General features: G+C 35.3%; 1 protein-coding gene across 1 annotated transcript; it reads right to left on the bottom strand.

Moving 5' to 3' along the window:
- Window positions 1-98: 98 nt before the first annotated feature.
- SPATA1 (spermatogenesis associated 1) lies at window positions 99-24,434 on the bottom strand. The gene is given in 10 exon segments (XM_037061013.1): window positions 99-129; window positions 131-184; window positions 2,206-2,306; window positions 5,266-5,444; window positions 9,397-9,573; window positions 10,210-10,271; window positions 18,960-19,074; window positions 22,555-22,783; window positions 23,169-23,181; window positions 24,289-24,434. Coding segments are annotated over 10 exon segments (1,107 nt in total).
- Between the last annotated feature and the right edge of the window lie 965 nt (window positions 24,435-25,399).

Genomic DNA, 25,399 nt, shown 5'->3' on the forward strand with positions numbered 1-25,399 from the left:
TGATGAAAAATATAAACTTTATGATCTGCATAAAATATTGCCATGGAGAACAAAGGTCAAACAAGTCTGATCAAATAAATATTCACTATTTTACATACCTAATTAAAGCTGTAAAGATGTATTAATTTTATTCTGTGTCAGTTCCACTTTCAGTGTGGATACATCTGAAATTGCTTGTTATCTATAAAATGAATTATCTTTCATAAATGAACTTCATTTTACCCATCTAAAATTATATAATTGTCATCTGAATAAAGGTTTTTTTGGCACTGTTTTAACTGCCTTCTTTCATTCCCCTTTAATGCCTTCACTTGCACTGAATTACTAGGTTAAACTTAAAGGTCAAAAGTCCTGCTTATTTACTACTAGGTAACCTATCAAATAATTTTATTTAATAACATAGTCATAATAAAATTAAACTGTTCTAAAAAACCTAAAGTGAAACAAGTTTTTATCTTTTGCTAAAGCCTCAAAATTTGTTTTAAAGTGAAAATATATAGTTAAAAAACCCATAATTACAAAAAAACTTAATTCCCAGTCCTGAGAAACTAAACAGTTAAGAAGCATAAAACAGTAGTGTTATTCCACTCTTCTAAGTGAATTAATCTCTTTGATTCTACCAAAAATGTCGTTGAGACAGATACTACTACTTGTCCCCATTTTACAGTTGAGCAAACTGAGATGCCTAGAAGTTAAGTAACTCACTCCAGGTATAGAACTAGTAAGTGGCACAGCCAGGATTTAAACTCAAACCAGTCTGGTGCCACAGCCCTTACTATTCCATGTATTGTCTGTGAACCGAAGCATTCATACATATCACCTAGGAGCTTCTTAGGAATGAAGGCTCTCAGGCTTCACCCCAGAATGGTTAAGTCAGACCCAGGTGATTTCACATTGAACTTTGAGAAGCACTGCTTAGGCTATACCAACTTGAATATGGTTGCAACAGACTCAGGCTAGATTTTTTGCCACTTAGTTCTGAATCTTATAGGTAAGTTTGAGGTGAATTAATAATAAATAATAATGATGTCTACTATGTGACAGTTAGGCACTATGGTTGAATGTATAATTCATCCCCTCAATCCGTAAGCTGAAAACTTGTTCTCTTTTTCTATTAGTCTTTCCTCTTTCTTGTGCTAGAAATTCTAATATGGTTAAAACCATTCATAATTGATATTTATAGGGTTAAAATACACTAAGATGATAAGATCTAATGTGCATACTTTCCAAAAGAAAAGAACATTTAGACTCTTCATTGAAGGCTCTGGAGGCATTTCTATTACTTTCTTTTACTCACCCAACTATCAATAAGTGCACGAGTTTCCACACTGGCTTTCTCTCTGTTTTTTGAATATACAAAGTTTCATTCATTGAACCAATTATTTTTTGAGTACATACTGTATAATAATGCTAAATATTATGCTTACTTAAAAATGCTCCTTTACCCTTTTCCTTTTCTGTATTTTAAGTTTTAAGCTTCTCAGTGCTGAGCCAAGGATTAGCCTTGAGAATGCCAGTAGTGAAAAGAATCTAGAACTGTGCTGTGCAATATAACAGCCATTTGCCAAATGTAGCTATTTAAATTTAAATCTATTCAAATTCAGTAAAATTTGAAACTCAACTCCTTAGTCATCCAGCAAGCTTTATTTTAAGTACTCAATATTCTTATGTGGCTAGTGGCTACCATACCAGACAGTGCAGGGATGGAACTTGCCCAACATTACAGAAAGCTCTCTTGGACGGTGCTGAATCTAGTAAGGGGTCATTATTCCGTCATCAAGCTATTTCTGATGAAGAGGTGAAGTGAAAGCATTCACACAAGTATATAAATGAAAATAACTGCAGAAAGTGAGATAATTACCCAAGAGAGGGGAAAAATTAAATTTTAAAAAGTCAAACTTATTCATGAATGACTCTAGCACATGAAAACTACTTCTTTTAAAATATTTTTATGAGCCTTTGTTGTGATTCACAGGGTCCTTTTCCTTTAATTCTTGCTGGAATTTTTACTAAATTTTACTTTGCCCTTGATTTAACATGCACCTTTTCAGGATTTAGTGGTTATTCTTGCATTTTTTCACATGTGCTCTTTGTTAAGGTAACAATATTAAAACAGTCAATCCTTCCTACTCATATGCTATTAACACCCAAAGTTAAAACACCAACAAGATAAGTGTAATCATTTAATCAGGAGAAATGAAAATTACCTTAGCTTCAATGATGAGTTTTATTTTCTGAATATCTTATTTTCTTTTAAGTTGGTCAATTGCATGCTGTGCCTCAGTGATCTGAAGTATAAGGTCATTCTGTGTGAGATATATTAAGATGTCTTTATTAAGGATAATGCCTATACATTTTAATTTTTAATTGCCTTGCTAACATTAACTATAATGTGATTAACAAAACCAAAAGAGCAAATCATGAAAAAAAAATCTATTCCATAAAGTAAACATTGCTTTGGAGTAAATTACTATTATCCTGTTGATTTCTTCAGTTTAGGGACTGCCTTCTCTTTTGTTCTTCTATCATCATTCATGTGTTATAAAAATAAAAAGTATTTGCAAAAATTACCATGGATTTAGTACCCCAAATGCCAACTATTACTACAAAAGAAATATGCTTAAGATATTAGCAAAGCTTTAGAAATTGGCATAATGCTTTATTAGCTGAATGAGTTAACAGTACTTTAAAATACTTAATAATAAAGTGGTATATTTCATATAAAAAACTTATTCAATATAAGTAAACCTATTTAATATAAGAACATTTTTAGTTACTTATGTTTGAAAAGTTTATGAAGTATATGGTCAACAAAGACATTATTTAAAATTTTAAGTGGCCTTTATGAAAGTAACTGTCATATATTGAATTTAATATATCAAAGCTAAATAAATACTACCAGATTCTGTTGGGAACCCCTCTGCCTGGATTCAGGAGTTGTAACCTCCCCCCATGGCTAAGGCTGAGTGAGAGACCTCTGAAATTCGAGCCACTAAGGAGACAAAGCTTATCTCTGGCAGCGCTGCTTCTGCCTCATCCCCTGCCCCCAACGCTTGGTCAGTTAGTCAGAGATGGGTAAGACTTCTCAGAGGAGGGACAAGCTAAGCCAGACACGATCACTTGGGAGGCCATCATGGAAGGACTGGGGGCTACAACAAAGAGTGGGTGATAGACCCTCACCCCCTGGCTATTCTGACATATCCTGAGTCCCCATTTCCATCTTGGAGAAGCACTTCCTGGTTCTAATCCACTTAAGCCTAAAAACCTATGACTGGGAAGGCAGTGCAGCCCTTTGCCAGCTAGAGCGGTTTCCGGGGTGATCAGGCATAAGAAAGAATTCACAAAGTCCTGTGGAGCCTGCTTTGCTAAGAGTGCTCTCATTCATATGATAAGGGTCCAAGCAGAAAATGAGTGTGTCTTCCAAAGTTTTTGCAACCCCCTTACCTGGCAGACACTGACTCAGACTAAACCCTCAGATTTCTTTGTAATGTTATCTACTGTTTGATTCTCACCACCTGACATTGATTGATGAGCTTTACCTGTATATTCCTGTGTATTACAACCTAATAAAAGCCATTGCAGAAGAGGTTCTTGGTCCTTCTCCTCTGAGAGATTGGCCACCTCTCCTCCCCAAGCAGATCATGTCTTGGTAGTTTCACTTTCATCCATGGCGGACAGGGGGACTTGCTGGCAAACTTGCCACCACAAGATATGCTAAAAAGTTGTATCAGCTAATATGGACAAAGCATTACTTGAGCTTATTTAGATTTTACATTAAATTTATTTAAAATGGTAAACATCCGCCCTGGCCAAGTGGCTTGGTTGACTGGAGCATCATCCTGTACACCAAAATGTTGCAGGTTTGATTCTTGGTTAGGGCACATACCTGGGTTGCAGGTTGCTGGTTCAATCCCAGGTCAGGTGCCTACAGGAGGCAACTGATTGATGTTTCCCTCTCACATTGATGACTCTCTCTCCCGACTCCTCCCTGCTTCCCCCTTCCTCTCTTTATAAAATCAATTAAAAACAGGAAGCGCTTCTCCAAGATGGAAATGGGGACTCAGGATATGTCAGAATAGCCAGGGGGTGAGGGTCTATCATTCCCTCTTTGTTCCAGCCCCCTGAGTCCTTCCATGATGACCTCCCAGTGATCATGTCTGGCTTAGCTTGTCCCCCCTCTGAGGGGTCTTACTTGTCTCTGACTAACTGACCAAGCACTGGGGGCAGGGGATGAGGCAGAAGCAGTGCTGCTGCCAGAGACAAGCTTTGTCTCCTCAGTGGCTCGAAGTGCAGAGGTTGCTCAGTCAGCCTTAGCCATGGGGGACAATTACAACTCCTGAAACCAGGCAGAGCGGTTCCCAACATTCCATCTGTCTGGAAGAGGTTCTTTCTTGGTTTAGAGGCATATAACCCTACTTGCCATTAGCAACTCTATTGCTACCATGATGGAAAGGCATTTTGTAAGCAAACCAGCATTTGAAAATAATCAAGAAATACTGGGTTGGCCATAAAGTCCATTATTTTTTCCATAATACAAAAGACACATTTTTTCATTATCACCAATATCTTTTTTAACTGGGATATTTTTGGTATGTTGGCTATCTCTTGCATGGTATAACATTGATTGTTCAGTTAATGTCTTAATTTGATTACTATCAACTTCAACTGGTCTACCTGACTGTGGAGCATTGTCCAGTAAGAAATCTTCAGCATGAAACTTCACAAACCACATCTGACATGTTCAATCAGTCACAAAACCTTCTGCATACACTGCACAAGTCTTTTTTTGCATTTAAATTGTGTTTTTACCTTTCTTGAAATAATAAAGCATAATATGTAAAAGAGTTGCAATTTTCTTTCATCTTCAATATTAAAATGGCTACACAAAGTTCATCAAGTTTGATAAGTTTTTTGATAAGTTTTTTAAAAACATTTTTTAAAATGTACTCTGATATAACAGCTTCACAATACACTCTAACAAAATTGTTTTGAATGAAGCTAAAAACAACTAAGTGCTATGAGAGCCACTGTAGGGGAAAAAAATCATACAACTCAGTACCAGAAGCACCTAGACATTTAAAGACACCATTACACTGGTGATTGTATCTCCTCAGCATCATGCATTTTCTTATTGTTTAAGCCAGTTTGAGTCAAGTTTATTTTATCTGCAGCCCAAAGCATCCTAAATATAATAATACTAACAATTATAAAGCAAATATTTTAAATAGAATTTCTCTAATAGAATGTGAACACATTTAGTAGCACCTTAGAGTTTGTGATGTTTGCCATATTCTTTGGTCTCATCTTGACCTCCCTGGCTTTAAGCTGCATGAGCAGTTTTTTATAGTAGAGTTCTAAATCTTCTTGAAATTTTACTAAAACCCTCTCCAGTGATGTTGTCACTTTCTTTGTTTCAAAGCATTTTTTCTTTGAACTATCACAAGCTACAAAAAAAAGGAAAGTCTGTAGTTTGAGTTTGACTAAAGGATTAAACTGTTAAAGGTAAAAAGGATCCTAGAGTTAATTTAAACTCTTCTATTTATCTTTTAAACTCATCATTTATCTTTATCTTCTATTCCCTCCTCTCCCTCCCTTATATGCTGAGAAAATTAGAGCTAAGAGAGAAATGTTTCTTAAATAATAAAAGTATTTATCTACAAATATAATGAAATAGTAACATAGCCAAAATCCATGACTAAGTTTTTCTTTAAGCTTATAATTATTACTGGAAAATATTTATTGAAAATATTATATATAGCATAATGCACATAATTTTTATTTTGATNCGAACTATTACAAGCTACAAAAAAAAGGAAAGTCTGTAGTTTGAGTTTGACTAAAGGATTAAACTGTTAAAGGTAAAAAGGATCCTAGAGTTAATTTAAACTCTTCTATTTATCTTTTAAACTCATCATTTATCTTTATCTTCTATTCCCTCCTCTCCCTCCCTTATATGCTGAGAAAATTAGAGCTAAGAGAGAAATGTTTCTTAAATAATAAAAGTATTTATCTACAAATATAATGAAATAGTAACATAGCCAAAATCCATGACTAAGTTTTTCTTTAAGCTTATAATTATTACTGGAAAATATTTATTGAAAATATTATATATAGCATAATGCACATAATTTTTATTTTGATTACTATTCCATAATCTGATTTGATTAGGGAAAATTTATTTATAATTTTGAAAGAAAGAGGCATAACATACTTTTTCTGATTTTTTCTTAGTTTTTTCAGCCCTCAGAATGACATGCTTTGTGATATCTGGTGATGCTGATTCATCTTTTATCAAGTTTATTCCACCTATATCCCCAGAATTGTGTGAATCAGATATCTCAAACCTGAAACCCTCAATTATAAATTCAACACTACCAGCTAGGAAACTGCTTTGGCACTGATGAGATTCTAACTACAAACTTAAACAGCAACACCAACTGCATGCTAGCATATCAGATTATGTTCGTGTTCATTTTTTTCAGATTATCAAAAAATGTAAACACCATATTTAAAAACTTCATATAGTGATTTGATTAAAATTATACAATTACACAGAACTTAATTCAAAATTTTAACTATTGCCCTATATGTAATCTTTATACCTTATATAGAGTAAGCATTTCTCTCTTTCTTTCTTCTTAAAGATGTTTTTTATTTATTTTTAGAGAGAGGGAAGGGAAAGAAAAAGACAAGGAGAGAAACAGCAATGTGTGGTTGCCTCTCCTACGCCCCTGACAGGGGATCTGGCCTGCAACCCAGGCTTGTGCCCTGACTGGGAATCGAACTGTAGACCCTTTGGTTTGCAGGCCAGTGCTCAATCCACTGAGTCACATTAGCCAGGGCTTTTTTCTTTCTTTCTTTTTTTTAAAGATCTTTCTAACTAATCTCTCTGCTTCTGTTCTTGTTCCTCTAAAGGCTACCATATAGCAGTCATTCTGAATATTCTAAAATATTTTTTAAATCATGTAAATCCCTAGCTTAAAAAAATCTTCCAGTGGATTCCCACCTTACTTAGAATAAAATGCAAATTCCTAGAATTGGCCTATCTGTTCCTTGCTGGATTTTTATTTTTTGATACCACTCAAGGATATGTTTATTGATATTTTTAGAGGCAGGGAGAGAGAGAGAAACACTGATGTGAGAGAGAAACATTGATCAGTTGCCTCCCGTATGTGCCCCAAGCAGAGATTGAAACCACAACCTAGGTATATGCCCTGACCAGGAATCAAACCTGCAGCCTTTTGGTGTATGTGACAAATCTCCAACCAAGCCACCAAGCCAGGGTTTCTTGCTGAACTTTTGATGTCATTTCCCTCCATATTCCTCCTTAGTTATCACACTCCGGTCACACTGGCCTTCTTTCAGGTCCTAAGACTGAAAACTCACTCCTATCAGCAGATCTTGACATTTAGTATTCCTTTCGTTCCTACTGTTCCCCACTGTCTCTTTACATACCTGCCTCCTTAAAAATCAAATCTTAATGGTTCCTCCATATAGAAATGCTGCTCTTGGAAACCCTAGCTAAAGCATCTCTCCTGCCCATCACTCTTTACTACATTCTTTTCAATTGACACCTCAGCTCTACTTAGTAGCTGATACTGTCTTATTTGTTAAGTAAGCTCCTTTGAGGAAGGCCCATGTTTGTTATATTTACTGCTATATCCTCAGCAGTTAAAACAATGCTGGAGCCCTGGCCAGTGTGGCTCAGTTGGTTGGGCATTGTCCAGCAGGGCATATGCTTGGGTTATGGGTTCAGTCCCCTGTTGGAGAGAGTCTCACGTTCTCTCCCTCCCTTCTCCTGCACCTAAAATCTATAAGCATGTCCTTGGGTGAGAATAATTTTCTTTTAAATCAATGCTGGAACCCTAGCTGGGTAGCTCAGTTGGTTAGAGCATCATCCTGATACTTCAAGGTTTCTGGTTCAATCCCTGGCCAGGGCACATACAAGCATCAACCAATGAATACTCTCCCTCCCTCCCCCTTCCTCTCTCTCTCTAAAATCAATAAATAAAAATTTAAAAAAATAGTGCTGGAACTGAAGCACATAATAGGCTCAATAAGTATCTAATGGCTAATACATGCCTTTAATTTGAAATGTTCCTGTTAAAATGGAAAGTGACTGATCACTCTCATTTTATAAACCGAAAGAGGCACAAAGAGGAGGAATAGCTTGCCTGTGTAAAAGATTGATCTGGTATTAGAATCAATCTTTCAATTTCTAGTCCATTCTTGAATCTGTCTAATAAAATTGCTCACTTAATGTGAAACAAGGCCGAGTCACTGCCATCACTTTCAGATAACATTTTAATACTAGGATGTAGAAGATTAAAAAATGCCTCCTGAAATCGTCTATAACTTTCAGTCAGTTCTAGTACTGAAGTAATAATTTTGCTGTAAATTGAGAATCCTAAAATCAGTTAATTCCATATGAACCTGTTACCCTTATAATTCTCAAGCACAACCCAAAATGCAGGACTCTAAAATCATTTGACATCTCTCAAACCATTAGCCAATACTTTCTCCACCCTGGCTCATTTTTTCCACTTTTACCAGTCCTAACAACAATGTTTCTGTTTCTATTGCAAGGAAACTACCTACTTCTCCTACCTAATTCCTATTCATTCGCTCATCCATTCATTCTTTCATTCATTCAGTTTAGCAAAACAGATAGCCACACATCAAAAAATTAAGCACCTTGAGGAGACTAAGGAAATCCCGGTTTCTAGAGTGAGATTTAAGCTGAGATTGAATGATCGATCAGTGAGAAAATAGCCAGTCGGAATGGGGAGAAGAGGGTAAAAGGAGAAGGTAGGACAAGCAGATGTAGACGGCAGAGGGAAAACCACGCCCGAAGGCCTGAGTCCGAGAGGAGGAGGCACACTGCAGATGCTGGCACATCTTTCCCTGGATGTGTTTCTTGTGTCTTCCGGCTAAGTTAGGTGCTCTTCCTCTGTATTCCTGCACAGAGTTCTGTAATTCCTTTATCATAGTACTCATGTATCAGGATGTATCATTACTGCTTAACTTGACTATCATTTCCCCATTGGACTATAAACTCTTGAGAGCGGGGACAAGGCTGTGCCCACCTATTCATATCGACTGCTAGAACGGTGGCCAAATTCAGGAGGCGCTTAATACTTATATAGCAAATGTGCAGGAGAATGAATAAATGAAGGTCCCTTATAAAAATATTTGAATTTTAATAAAAAGACTCTACATAAAACATGTTGCATTTATTGTATTAAATAGAGTTAAACAATGGTTTAATGGTATCTGAATTGAACTCATATCAAGTATACCATTTAAACCATAACAGTAAATAGTAAATACTAAAAGGCATAAATTCTATAAAACTTAAGTTTTTTATAGTGATAAAAGATACGTAATAAACTTTACCATGATATTGTTTCAATGTGCTTTGTTCACACTGCTTTTCGACTTTTACCAGCTCCTCTTTAATTCTTTGCAGATGCCTTCTTTCTTCCTTTACTTATTTTATTTGTTTGATAACCTTCCTTCCTAAAATATAACCCATGCTCATCAATGTCTCAAAGCTAAAAGATGGTTCATTTCCTAAAACACAGTGTATAAAACTTAAATGTAGTTTAAAATAAGTTCTACCCAAAATTCGATTTTTCTTCCTGTAATATAGCATTTGCTGCTATGGAAAGCTCTGAGGAGTCATTTTCCTTTCTAAGAGTGATACCTAAGGGGGTTTATATGTATGTGAGAACCCAGTAGGTTCCATACATGTGTAAAACTAGGTGAAGCTAGGTAAAGCTCAAGTAGTTATATGTCTTGGTTTAATTCTTTTGGTAAATTTATCTTGGGCCCAAAGTTTTGTCATTAAATCTTATGTGAAAAATGTAAATTTTAGAGTGTATTTTTTAACGCAGAAATCATATTAGTGAACAAACATATGCACTAATTAACATAAAATGTATACACTTTAAAATAATGTAAATTCTTTGTGGTAAAATATACACTAAAATTTTAATTTTAATCATTTTTTAGTGTATAGGCATTAAGTTACTTACAATTTAGTGCACCCATCACCACTACCCATCTTTGGAACTTTTTGTTACCTTCTCAAACTGAAACTCATTGCTCATCATACAATAATTCCCCATTAACATCATTTATCTTTATCTCACAGAATCATCTGTACTTATGATATATCATATCTGTACTTATGCTCATCATACTTACTACGAATCTGTAGTAAAGAGATTTCAGTTATTCCTGGAATCTCCCCATTGGACTGGAAGTGACTGTAAGGTTGACAAGGAAGTGAAGGAAAATCTTTAAGATCTGGCAAGGTGATGTTTTCTTTTTTACCTATCTGAAAGAAAACATGGAAATAAGTAAGATTTGATAGGGTGATACATTATTTCCCCCCATCTGTAAGCATTTGATAATATGTATAATAATACATTTTTACTTATATGGTGATTTTTTGCATATATGTATTTATACTTACAGACTCTTTCTTGTGCTCCAGCTTCTCCATTCCACTATTACTTAGAATGGCTTCAAATGTAAAATTTAAGGAAAAGAGTCTATTATTGATTTCAGAATATGATTTCCTTCTAAGATTTCTGGCCTTAGTTACTTTTCATGGTAGATAACATTGACATTTTTCTAAGCTGGCTATGGTTTCTTTTATCTTGAGTAAATTTTGACCATTTAAATTTGCTTAGAAAATTGGATACTCTATTGCATTTTCAATTTTTTGCACATACCTCATTTTCATATATTTTATCTCTTCTATATTTGTGTTATAGCACCTTTATCTTTTCTGATTTTTGTGTTTCTGCCGGTTTTTGATAAATGACTACAAGCCTTACCAATGTTGATGTTTCTGTACCACTTTGTAGATCTTGAATTGTTTCAATTCTACTAGTCTTTTTTACTTCTGCAATCTATTAGTTTCTACTTCATCTTTCTTAAGCCCTTGCTACTACTTTGTTTTATCACTTTTTCAAGTTTCTGTTATTTTATTTTTTTTAACTTATAACATAAGGTTCTCACAGGATAATGGCAACCTCCTAAATCAGAATCTCTCCATGCATCCTCCCAACTACTATAAAAAGAAAGCAAACAAGAGTACCCATAATTTATATCTACAGCACAGCTAGGACACAGAATCCTTTAATTTACACATAGTTTAATCTACATGTAAGTGTGGAAATAAACACACTAGACCAGCAGAGTGTGTTTGGGAGCCAACAACTGAGCAGAGTCGTACATAACTATGCATTACAGATAAGTATGTGGATCCTGAGAAAGAAGATAACTATAAAGAAGGGCTCCTAGTAGTTAACTGGGCTCAAATTCTAAAAAAGAGTCTAGCAGCCATGTCTATACAGGGCCCTCTCACATATACTGCATTTTGCAGAGAAGCCTGCACTGAACTACCTGTCTCTGCACTGAACTGCTTGCCTGCACTGTCTGAGTCAGCCCTGACAAAGGAGTTCCTAGAATCCCATTTTAATCCTAGGACTCAAGCTTTCCCCATCCAACTGGAGCTGTTTGGCTATATCTCCACCAGCATCTTTACTGACCAATCAGAAAAGTGCCATTTGGACCAAATTGCAAGAGAATTTGGAGTCCTCATTTGCATGAGAACAGACCAATCAGGGACCAGGGGCAGGGACTTCAGTCTCTACAAGCCAGCTCCCCCTCTGGCTCAGGGAGCACACTTTCCCTTTCCACTGGAGGCCAAAAGCTGTTTCCCTGGCTGAACTGAAATACAGAGATGTCTCACCAGAGCTGAGTAGAAGAGACCAACAAAGGACAGAGCAGAGCGGCATAGAATGGAGCGGACCAGTGCAGTGCAAAGCAGATCATAATGGAACACAACAGAGCAGAGCAGAGCAGACCATCCGGGAAGCAAAGCACAGGTGTCTAGATGGAGAAGGGCCTGGTCCCACATCAAAGCCCTGCTGCATGACAATTGAGCTGTTTTGCACTGAGTAAAGTTTCTGTCTTCACCATAGACCAAACTGGAGATTTCTGTTGGTGTTGAAATGGTGCCAACAGCCATGAATTAACAACTATGAAGATGACATAGGAAACATCAACCACAGTTTTGTCTGAAATAAGAGGCCCTTCCCATGCAGTGAAGAAATATGGAGAGTAAGAATGAGATCTGGTAAATCAGGGTACTTTCTATGAGGAATCTAGAAGAAAGGGGCTTGTAAAATGTAGGGGGCCAGAGGTGGTAATCATGGGAAGAGATAAATTTTTTATGACATTTATTTTATTTTAGTTGTTGTTCAAGTACAGTTTTCTGACTTTTACTCCCATCCCAGCCCACCCACCCAGCCCTTCCTCCCATTCCCCACCCTAGTTTTTGCCCATGTGTCCTTTACACTTGTTCCTGTAAACCCTTCCCCTTTTCCCTGAAATTCCCTCCCCTCTCCCCTCTGGACACTGGAAGACATAACTGCTGAGAGGAAAATGCTTTGACGATAAGAGGTATTATTCCTTTGGGACAAGATGGTAAAAGAGAAGAAGAAAGTAGCTAAGATAAAACCTCTGAAAAATTAAATTAGTAGGAAAAAGTATCCAAAGAAAACAAACCCCTTCCCCACCAAACCCCATTTATTTAAAAACGAACAGCTGCATTTTGTTGTACCAACAGAAGAGGGTGCTCCTAACCTAAGATGCAGAAAAACCATCAAAATACTGCTCTCTCTTCCTCTAGAAGAACACCTGTTTGTTATTACTGATAAAGAAAAATCCAACACAAGTAAACACAAACAATATCTATAAAACAATCTAGCATTCACATAGTTAGTTTTTTAAAACCCTCAAAATTGAACTAATAAGCAAAATAGAAATAAACTCACAGATAGAAAGCAAGCTGACAGCTCTGGGCAGGGGAGCTGGGAGGGGATAGGGATCAAACCAAAAAAAGAGAGAGAGAGAAAGAACTCATGGTCAAGGAAACAGTGTGGTGATTGCAGCAGTAGGGGATTGGATGGAGGGTAGGGAGATAAATGTTGATGGACAAAATAAAATAAAAATAAGTAAATAAATAAATATTCTAAAAAATAGCATGTTTTTGTAGATATTAACACTCTAAACTAAAAATTTTAACTAAGAATAACAGTGAAAACATAACAGGAACATGTAAAATAAAGTTGTCCAAACAGAAGAAATTAAGGAAAAAATAAAATTGTCTCAGAAATAAATAAATCAGCAATTATCCAAGGAGGAACAAATATGATCAAATATATAGTAAGGATAATGAAGAGTATAAATAAAATGGCAAACAAAATATCGACAAAGATATTATGGCATTGAACAACACCCTGGATGAAATGGACTTAACTGGTATATATAGAGCCCTTCCTCCCAAAGAAGCTAAATACACATTCTTCTCAAATGCACATGGAACATTTTCCAAGATAGACCACATGATAGAACACAAAACGAGCCTCAACAAATTCAAGAAAATTGAAATCATACCAAGAATTTTCTCCAACCACAAGGAACTGAAACTGAAAACCAACCCCAAAGGAAAAAACCCAAAACACTCAAAATCATGGAGATTGAATAGCATGCTATTAAACAATGAATGGGTCAAGAATGAAAGTGGAGAAGAAATCAAAAAGTTTCTGGAAATAAATGAAAATGAACTCACGACAACCCAAAACTTATGGGACACAGTGAAGGCAGTACTGAGAGGGAAGTTCACAGCAATACAGGCCTACCTAAAAAAGATAGAAACATTTCAAACAAACAACCTAACCATATGCCTACAAGAACTCAAGGAACAACAACAAAAACAGCTCAGAGCAAGTAGAAGGAAGGAAATAACCAAGATCAGAGCAGAAGTAAATGACATAGAGACTAACAGCATTAATGAATCCAGGAGCTGGTTTTTTGAAAAGATAAAAAAATGACAAGCCTTAAGCAGGCTCATCAAGAAAAGAAGAGAGAGGACCCAAACAGACACAATCAGAAACTGACAAACCCCATCCGACAATACATTAAAAAAATTATACACCATGACCAGTGGGATTCATCCCAGGGATGCAAGGATGGTTCAATATTTGCAAATCAGTAAATGTAATGCATCACATAAACAAAAGCAAAGACAAAAATCACATGATCATATCAATAGATGCGGAAAAAGCTTTTGATAAGGTACAACACCCATTTATGATACAAACACTCAGCAAAGTGAGAATAGAGGGAGCATTCCTCAATGTAATAAAGGCCATATATGAGAGACCTACAGCTAACATCATAACCAATGGGCAAAAACTAAAAGCTTTTCCACTAAGATCAGGAACAATACAAGGTTGTCCACTTTCACCACTTCTATTCAATATAGTATTGGAAGTTCTAGCCACAGCAATCAGACAAGAAAAGGAAATAAAAGGCATCCAAATTGGAAAGGAGGAAACAAAACTGGCACTGTTTGCAGATGACATGATAGTGTACATGGAAAATCCTGTAGACTTGACCCAATAACTGCTCCACCTAATAAATGAATTTGGCAAAACAGCGGGATACAAAGTCAATATCCAGAAATCAAAGGCATTTTTGTATACCAACAATGAAACAGCAGAAGCAGAAATCAAGAAAAAAATCCCATTTGACATAGCAAAAAGAAAAATAAAATAACTAGGAATAAACCTAACCAAGGAGGTAAAAGACCTGTATGCACAAAACTACACAACACTGAAGAAAAATATCAAGGAAGACACAAATAAATGGAAACACATACCGTGTTCATGGATTGGAAGAATTAACATCATCAATATATCCATACTACCCAAAGCAATTTACAGATTCAATGCAATCCCTATTAAAGTACCAATGGTATATTTCACAGACATAGAACAAACACTTCAAAAATTTATATGAAACCATAAATGACCCCGAATAGCAGCTGCAATTTTGAGAAAGAAAAACAAAGTAGGAGGGATCACAATACCTGATACCAAACTGTACTACAAGGCCACTGTAATCATAACAGCCTGGTACTGGCATAAAAACAGGCACACAGACCAATGGAACAGAACAGAGAGCCCAGAAATAAACCCAAGTCTCTACAGTCATTTAATACTTGACAAAGAGGATAGCAACATAAAATGGAGTGAAAATAGCCTCTTCAACAAATGGTGCTGGGAGAACTGGACAGCTATGGGCAAAAAAATGAAACTCGAGCACCAACTTACACCATACACCAAAATAAACTCAAGGTGGAGAAAAGACTTAAATGTAAACCGTGACACCATTAAAGTCCTAGAGGAGGACATTGGCAGGAAAATCTCAGATATTTCACGCGGCAACATTTTTACTAATATGTCCCCTAGAGCAAGGGACATAAAGGAAAGAACAAACAAATGGGATTTCATCAAAGTTAAAAGCTTCTGCATGGCTAAGGAAAACAGTATTAAAATAAAAAGAGAAGCAACTGTTTGGGGAAACATATTTGCCAATGATACCTCAGACAAAGGTTTAATATCCAAAATATATGAAGAACTCACATGAATCCACTCTTGGAAGGCAAAAGGACCAATCAAAAAGTGGGCAAAGGACTTGAACAGACATTTCTCCAAGGAGGACATACAGAGGATCCAGAGACACATGAAAAGATGCTCAATGTCACTGGCTATCAGAGAGATGCAAATTAAAACCACAATGAGATACCACTTTACACCAGTCAGAATGGCCATCATAAACAAAGCAACAAACAACAAGTGTTGGAGACGTAGTGGAGAAAAGGGAACCCTAGTGCACTGTTGGTGGGATTGCAGACTGGTACAATGACTATGGAAAACACTATGGAATTTTCTCAGAAAACTAAGAATGGATCTGCCTTTTGATCCAGCAATTCCACTGCTAGGGTTATATCCTAAGAATCCTGAAACACCAATCCAAAAGAACCTATGCACCCCAATGCTCACAGCAGCACAATTTACAATAGCCAAGAGTTGGAAGCAACCTAGGTGCTCATCGGTAGATGAATGGATCCAAAAACTATGGTACATTTACACAATGGAATTCTATGCAGCAGAAAGAAAGTAGGAGCTCCTACCCTTTGCAACAGCATGGATGGAACTGGAAAGCATTATGCTGAGTGAAATAAGCCAGACAGTGAAAGACAAATACCATACGATTTCACCTTTAACAGGAAGCTAAACAACAAAACAAACAAGCAAGCAAATATAACCAAAGACACTGAAATAGAGAACAGGCTGACAGGGACCAGAGGGGAGAGGGGAGGGAATTTCAGGGGAAAGGGGGAAGGGTTTACAGGAACTAGTATAAAGGACACATGGACAAAAACTAAGGGGGATGGAAATGGGAGGGAGGTGGGGAGCACTAGGTGGGTGGGCTGGGATGAGAGTATAAGTCAGAAAACTGCACTTAAACAACAATTAAATAAATAAATTTAAAAAATAAAATGGGCAAAGAAAATGAAACATAAAAATAATAGTAAAATAGATCAGAGAAAAAGTAACGAATATAAAAGGTAAAGATAACACTAATTGTGGTCACTGAGAAAAAAATGGAATGGATCTGCCATTTCAAGTGTTTTCTAATTTTAGAAAACATTCTCGAAACAAAAGAATGGCTGTGTTCCACATATACAATGGAACATTACTCAGCCATAAAAATGAAATTTTACCACTTATGAAAGCATGGATGGACCCAGAGGGTTTTATGCTAAATGAAATGTCAGGCAGAGAAAGTCAAGTATTGTACCATATGATTTTCCTTATATGTGGAATCTCAAGAACAGTATAAATGAACAAATGAAATTGAAACAGACTGTTATACACAGAGAACAGATTGATGGTTGCTAGGGGGAAGATGGTTGGAGACAGAGTGAAAAAGGTGAAGTGATTATAAAGTACAGATTGGTAGTCATAAAATACTCACAGGGATGTACAGTAAAGCATAGGGAATATAGTCAGAAATACTGTACAATAGTACTGTGCCACATGGGTGCTGGAAATACCAGGAAGATACTTTGTAAAGAATATGATTGTCTAACCATTATGCTGTACACTGAAACTAATAAAAAATAACACTGACTATAAACCGTAATTGAAAATTTAAAATAATAAAAATATAAAAAACATTCTTAAGTCACAGGCCTTACTAAACAGGCTGCAGGCTTAGTATGCCTACTTTATTTCTACACAAAATTTTAAGTGTGGAAGCAGTAATGGAATATTGTACCAAGGAGCTATTTCTATTATAAGTTGAGACTTATCCACCTAACTGATGATTGAAAGAACATAGAAAGAGAATTTGGAAAAAACAATATGTGGAATACTTAAACAATGTAGTCAGCAAGGTACACTATACGGCACAGAACAGAGGAAGACATTTGCAATATACATAAGCACAAGTTTTCAGTGTATATTAAAAATTCCCACTAATCAGCAATCTATGGCAGACAACTTAATAGAAATATTTGAAAAGTTACTTCCAAAAAAGTTATCAAAATGGAGTCCACATAATAAAAAAATCATGATCAACTTGAAGGGTATCCCGGGAAGTTGAAATTCCAACCTCAGTGAAATAGCATTAATCACTCACCAGACTGACAAATATTTTAAAGCATGAGGGTAGCATGTTTTGTTAATATCCAATAACAAGAGAACATTATTTGTTGAAGATGGCGTGCCTTTGCTCCAACACTTATTTCATTGTAAACCTGTGGGGGCTCTGAGCTGTGATTCTCCTGCCGGTGCTCGTCTCACGCTGCATTCAGTATTCAGTATTCCAATCCATGACACACTGAGCATCACTGGGTCAGCTGGGCTATAAAACACAGGCGGCAGCTCTACTTGCAGTACCTCTTGGATCACCTAGTGAGCCGTTCTGCTTTGGGCTCACTCAGAGTCCGCAGTCGTTTAGATTACTCGATTGAAAAAAGAAGATTGGAGCAGCATATCCAAATGTGGTAAATTCTCTCCAAATTCCAAAGAAGTCCATCAAGCGACTCATTCTCAGTGGTAGCTCAGGCAAGATAAAAACCTAGCTTTCCCTTTAAAGGGTATACCTTAACATGTCCCAGACCATGGAACTTCCACAAATTTCACTGAATTGTCAGGTCCCTGAATCATCTTGATGCTTATCTCCCATCCTCTAACCTCTAAGGTTAGACAATTTAGACATTTTAATCTGCAATTTTATTTTTGTTTCAGTATAAATATTAAGTTTTAATATCACACTTAAACAAACACCTTAATATCATACCTGACCATCATGCCTTTTAATGTTATTAACTCCATCATCTTTATTTTTCCAAAGAAACTGCCTTAAAAGAAATGAGAGAATTGAAAGTCATGTTAAAAATGATTACATATATATTAGCCTTTCATATTTTAGTTCATCTTCTATAAACAGATATAACACTAAAATTTTTTAAAGTTAGCCTGAGATCATTATCATATTACCTTTCAATCTCTTTAATGATCAATATAAACTATACTTAGTATTAGCAATAAAATTGCATTTCATTATATTACAGCTAAATTCAAATCATCGTCCAATGTCTATTGTATGGTAAAATAACTGGAAATTCTATAAACATATTTTGTTTGTAGTTCTTCTGTAAAAAATAGTGTATAAAATTCCTTATTTTTTATATGAGTACTATAATTTTTTAAGTACTGATTTGAATGAAATGATACCAATGTGAAACTAAAGCATACTGATTAGTTTACTCATAACCAAGAATCAAAGAGAAGCTGAAAAATTAGTTGTAAGAAATGCAAATGAAGACAGAAAGTTTTCTGTAATTAGGTTGGCCCTGATGACAAAAGGATTACAACAGAAATAAATTTAATTTAAAATATCACTCATTTAATTGATATCTTTGTTCAAGTTAGAAATCCTTATAACAGTCCTCTGGATATCTCACTCTTCTTCTTACAGTTTAGATTATGATATGTGCACTGAATATTTATACTAATTACCTCTTTTTGGTGCTACAACAGTCATTATTTGAATCTTCCAATGATCCTGGCAATTCAGAATTTCTGAACTGATTTTTTGCAGTCTGGTTTTCTTTCACAGTGTCTTTCCCCCCCGCTGATGTTGATGGTCATCCAGGGCAAACAGAGTTAATAACATATTAGAGTTCATAACACAACAAAGAAAATATCAAAATAAAATTTTGTTTTTATATGAACATACTATTAGCTTGCTCTGTGATTCAGAATATTCATGAACTTTACTATGCATAATAAAAGGTAACAATTTCCAAAGTAAATTTTATGAGATATTTCATGAAAGCGAAAGGAGAATTCTTTGGTCAATTCCGTTTGGGAAAAATTGAACTAAGCAACTCTAACAGAAACATAACCGTGTACATACATACACACACACTCCTACTGCATGATTTCTCGGTTTTCATGTACACTGTGAATTTTCAAGAGGGAGGTAAGTTGGGTTTTACTCAAACTTAATTGTCAAGTGTCTTTTTTTTCATGTAGCATTCTGAAGAACCCTCTCTGGAAATTCCTGGTGTAAATATAGAGCATATATTTTCATTTGTTTTTCACGTACATTTCCATTTATAACATCTCTCTTTATTTTAACAGAATTATGAATCTGGCAGTGATAATATAGATTTTCCCCTTGGACAAATCAACTTTTTAATTTAGAAAAAATTAATGAGTCATATTAATATTTGAAAAGTCATTTTATAAGGACTGTCACAATATTTTGCAACCTGAAAGCCTATTGATTTAATTTTAGTCTGGCTGCTACCACTTACTTCCCAGGAGGCACTAGAATAATCATTTAAGGACAGCAAACAGAATTTTTCTAAAAAAATATATTCAATGCAAAATGAACAAAAAATGAATATGCCAGGTGTTTAAGAGCTACTAGTAAAATACCACCCTCCCAATCCACTGCCCCTAAAAGAAACAATACAGAACTGATTTGATTCTGAGTGATGTTTTGATTGGTGTGGGACATGTTCCTCTTACTACTAATAGCAGTTTGGAGCATGACTCACCGCATTATTTTTAAAAATGGAGCGGGAGGGCGTTGATAACTGTGTTTTTGAACTGTGAAATATTTGTCTGGAAAAGAATAAAGAATTTAAGTGAAGAAAATGGCATCTGCAGGATACAGAGTAATAATGTATGTAGCATTTTTGGCAATCATGAAAAATTCTGTACGACTCTAGCCCAATGTTACAAAGCATGGGCTTTTGGTCAAACCATAAGATTTCAAGTCCTGGCACTATCATAGCAGGTGTGACCTGAGGTAAGTTATCAATCTAACTTCAGTTTCCTTGTCTCTAAAATGACACAGTGCATGTAAAGCACCCAGCACAGCTCACAATCCTTAGAAGTCTCTTCAAATTCTGATTTCTATTCCACCGCATTTCCCAATTCAGTTATTTCCTTGGTCTGTTCCCCATATGGTTGCCTAAGTTGTTTTTCTGGAACTTAAATCCAATCATGCCACTCCCGTTACAAATTTCAGCATGCTTTCCACTGCTTACATTAATTCCTTAGCTTTTTGCAAGCAAGGTTCTTAAGGTTCAAATTCCTACCTATTTCTCCAGTTGTACTTCATGGTACTTGTTCCTCCTCTTCCTACCCCTAAACTATAATAATAGTAGCGCTAATAACAATAATAGCTAAAATTATTGAAAAATTATTGAACCAACTACCTTATTGAGAAAATCCTGAAAGCTCCATTCATATCATTGATCTATATGAAAGAAAGGCTTCCGGAGTTAGGCAGTGAACAATCTACACAGCCCAGCATTCGTAACCTTGGGTCTGAAGTCAGAGTATGAGGGTCCTCTATGCCACCTTAAGAAACTTGGGCTTGAAGTAGTAATCAATGAGTGTTTCAAAGATTTTTAAGCAGGGAGATAGATAATTCAACTTGTAACAAGAAGAATGATTCTGACAGGATCTAGAGGATAGACTGGAAAGGAAGTTATAAGCAAGGGGGGTGGTTAAGATGGTTTTTAAGGTTCTTTTACCTCAGAATTATTCTACAATAAAGAATTATTGTACAATTATTCTACAATTGCAAAGCTTAAAGTTTGAACAACTGGAAATATGATGAAAGCAAAGAAGTCAAGAAAATATACTGGTGTGGGGTCAATGATGGAGTCAAGTATTAAACATGTTAAAGTTAAATTATGTCAAAACTGAGCACTGGCTTGTGTGGCTCAGTGGATTGAGCACTGATCTGAGAACCAAAGGGTCGCCACTTCGATTCCCAGTCAGGACACATGCCTGGGTTGCAGGCCAGATGCCCAGTAGGGGGTGTGCAAGAGGCAATCACACATTGATGTTTCTCTCCCTCTCTTTTTCCCTCCCTTCCCCTCTCTAAAATAAACAAAACCTTTAAAAAAAAAAACCCTTAAAAAATGAGAAGACATAGTGCACAGACTCTCAGGAAGGAACAGAAGATAACTAATGTAAAGGAATACCCATTTCAATGTGTAAAAATGAATAAAGCAATACTGTATTCCTTTTTCCCTTTATTAAAGGACTTGTAAAACACACTGTGTATGTTCTTACCAGCTATATTTGATAATATCACAATGTTAGGGCTCATATATTTTGAATTCTCATGCACTACTAAAGTGCAGTTTGGCAATTTTAAGCACTATACAACTACCATCAATAAATGGTAGTATATATATGGAAAAATACTAAGAAACCCTATCTCACGTCATGCATAAAAACTAATTCCTGGTAGACTAATTAATAGTAAATCACATGAGAATGGTAAATGTTAAATGTGCCTATGGTTAAAGAAGGTGCTAAGTTTGGAAGATCACTAGGTATAGAATACAAGAATTGTACAGAATACAAGAATTGTTTTAATTGCAGATAGAAAACAATGAAACTGTTTAAGATCAAGTGTATTTTGCAGCCGTAATGGCTGTTGTCATTAGCCTTGACTAGGGGGATTCATTTCATTTATAAATGTTTAGTATATTTACTTTTTCAATAGTTTATTTAGTGTATGAAATAAGGTAAAAAATAGAGTGTAGTACCAACTATATTTATATAAGTTTAACTTTGATTTTTTAAAATTATCTACCAGTTTTAAGAACTGAATTATTTTAGTAAATTGATGGGTATAGTAAGATAAAAAATCTAAAATTTTTTTAAATACAAATGTCTACCAAGATTAAAGTTGTTTTGCATTGGTTTAAAATAATGTTTTGCTAACTAAGAACCTTCTGGATTTAAAATAATACCAAGGTTTTATGCAGTAATCACTTCCTTCTTGTCTCATTTAGCCTTAACTTTATCTGAAACTATAATATTATAAAAGAAGTAAAGGCGGTAGAGTTAATTTAAGCACAGTGTGTCTTGATTTTGTTTCTATTTTAGCATAGTACTTAAATTGTTTATTTCTCCCACCTGGTGAAACTATTTTAATATCCCTAAATTGAGTTGTAGCTTTCCCTTTTATGGTGTCTATATTTGTAGGGCTATATTGGCCCAGAATTTCCTTACAGACCTGAATGCTAAAATACATTGTAATAACCTCTGTTTCTCCCACTGCAGTTGAAATCACCTTCTTCCTTATTTTTGTTAAGAGGCTTTTTCAAAGTATTTTCTAAAAAACTTGGGTCTGTTCCAGGTTCTTCCTTTGACAGAGTTACAGTAACTGGTCTGCGAATTATTTTGACAGCCTCAGCAACACCATTATTAGTCTGCCACCCATCTAAAGAAATTCTCGATGCTGAGTAAATATTTCCAAAATGATCCATTATAGGAAGCAAATATAATTCTGATTGAAGAGCCTAAAACATTAGGAAATATTAAATAATTAGAAATTAAAGAAACAGTAAGTTAAAAAATTAGCCAATAAGATAAAATTAGCATAGATTTAAAATGTCATGTTGCATACATATGGAGGAACAAACTATTTGAGTTTCAGTTCTGATTCTTGTTTTGCCTTCACCTAGAAATAAATGAGAAAAAAATTATAGCTTTCATAATATTTTTCAATTATTTTTACCCTTGAAGGCACACACTTATGCCATAGAAATCTAACCTGAAAGCTGGCAACTAAGGCTAGATTCTAGGAAATGTAGAATATAATCCTATTTCTATTTTCTTTACTGAACATAATAGAAATTCTTTGTTAGTTAATAATAATTATGGCATTCATTTGCATGAACTTACTGTGTGCCAGGCACTATTTAAGTGTTTTTCATATATTATCTAAGTTAATACTCAAAATTTCAAGTGATAGGCACACATGTTGTCTATAGTTCACAAGCAAGATTGAGGCAAAGAGAAATTAAGTAACTTCCCAAGATTTTATAACTAGGAAGTTTCCAAGTTGGGATTCAGAACCAGGTAATCTGCCTCCAGAGTCTAATATTGTACTCTTTATTTCTTTTTAAAAAAATTTTAAAAGATTTTATTTATTTCTTTTTAGAGGGGAAGGGAAGGAGAGAGAGAAATATCAATGTACGGTTGCCTCTCTTGAGTCCCCTACTGGGAACTGGCTGGCATGCCTGCCACCCAGGCATGTGCCCTGACTCGAAATTCAACTGTGATCCTCTGGTTCACAGGCCCACACTCAATCCGCTGAGCTACACCATCCAGGGCTGTACTCTTTATTTCTTAAATATTCATTTGTCACCCATTCATTCAACAAATATTGAGGGCATACTGTATGTCAGGCAATGCCATCTAAAGCAGGGGTACAATGGTAAACAAGGCCAAGTTCCTGCTCTAATATAACTTAACATTCTACTTTGGGAGAGCAGATGTTAAGTAAACATGATTTAGTATAGGGATTCGTAAACATAAGATAGAATAATGTAATAGAGTATACCTTAGGGGAAGAATATCTAAAAACTAGGTGGTCAGAGAAGGCCATTTTAAAAAGATAATGCTTGAGCTAAAACCTGAGTCACGAACAGGAAAGCTATTCAAAAATCAGGGGTAAGTGATTTCTAGGCAAGTACAACTATATTATAAATCAGAAGTGAGTTTGCTGTTGGGGACCAAAGGAAGATTTTTGTGTCTGAAGTAGAAAATAGTAGATGAAATCTGAAAATCAGCCTATTCTTTAGGAACTCCTTATTGCTTGCCTAACTTTTTCAAGAGTTTCCTGGTTACAACCCCTGCCTCTAGTCTCTGAAGGCTTTCATCATGTCATCTTTTGTTCAAAAAGTTCAAAATTTCAGAAAAGAAATCTAAACTCATTAATCTGGCATTCAAGACATTCAACAAACTACTTTTACAACTCATCTACTATTCCCTTTCACGCGGTCAAAAATGAACCACTTACTCTTTCTCAGCCTCCTGCTTCTCCACTCCTGTGCTCGTTCTATTTCCTGTGCTCAGAAAGCTTTTCCCACCCAACATCTTGGCAAGATCAGATATTTGTCTTTCAACACCTAAAATGAACATCACTTCTTCCTTGAAGTTCTCCATCTCCCCTTTTCTCCTGCTGGAAGTAATCTCTTTTTCTTCTGAACATACAAAATATGCTATTTTATTTATTAATGTATTTTATCTTCACAACATTGAGTGTTCTTTAAGGGCAGAATCATTAGAATAATTACCGAATTCTTTTTTCTCACTTTATATGCAGAAAAAATCAATAAATATTTGTTGAAAATAATAAAATATGATAAGAATTTTAGAAGTTGACTTAAATTACCTTTAAGATCCCTTCCAACCTAGGATTCTGTGATTAATATTTTGTAACTTTAATATCATGAAAAAAGTTAAGAGAGTTATTTATTTTTTTCCTCATTTGAGGAAAACGAACTTAAAAATCAGTAATTTAATATCCTGGCAGATTAAACACAACTCTGATGGCAAAAAATGTCAAATCTAGCTGATGATTCTAAAAATTCCACTTGGCAAATTCCTCTACAGTCCTACTTTGGGGGAAAATGTTTACTTTTTCCATTAAGAGTCATAACTTAATTTGTTTAATTAACATTTAAATATCTCTTGTTAGGTACTGATTTTAAATATAATAACAAATACAATAAACTCCCTCCTCATAGGGAACTAGAGTCTAGTTAAACAAATAATCACATAAATAAATATACAATAAGATACATTAACTAGAGTGGAATAGGAATATACTGAAAGTTTATATATGAAAAATCTTGACTAAACAAATAAACCTTATATACATATGAGAAACCAGAAAATTTGAGATCTGATGGATTCCTGGATTGAGAATTTCAGCTAGTAAGCTCTCTGCTTAGAAAATCCTGGCACTAAATCATAGAAACTACAAATAGGAGTGATCAGTAGATACTAGCTGATTCCAAAAAAGGTATGTAGGAGTTATAATCCTTTCACACCAACCAAGGCTAGTTGTGGCACATGCAATGAGAACCCATTTTTCTTCAGAACACATGTACTTGTTTCAAAAGCTT

The sequence above is a fragment of the Sturnira hondurensis genome, unplaced genomic scaffold (assembly GCF_014824575.4).
Source record: "Sturnira hondurensis isolate 20B ecotype Veracruz unplaced genomic scaffold, ASM1482457v3 Scaffold0013063, whole genome shotgun sequence".
NCBI lineage: Eukaryota > Metazoa > Chordata > Mammalia > Chiroptera > Phyllostomidae > Sturnira > Sturnira hondurensis.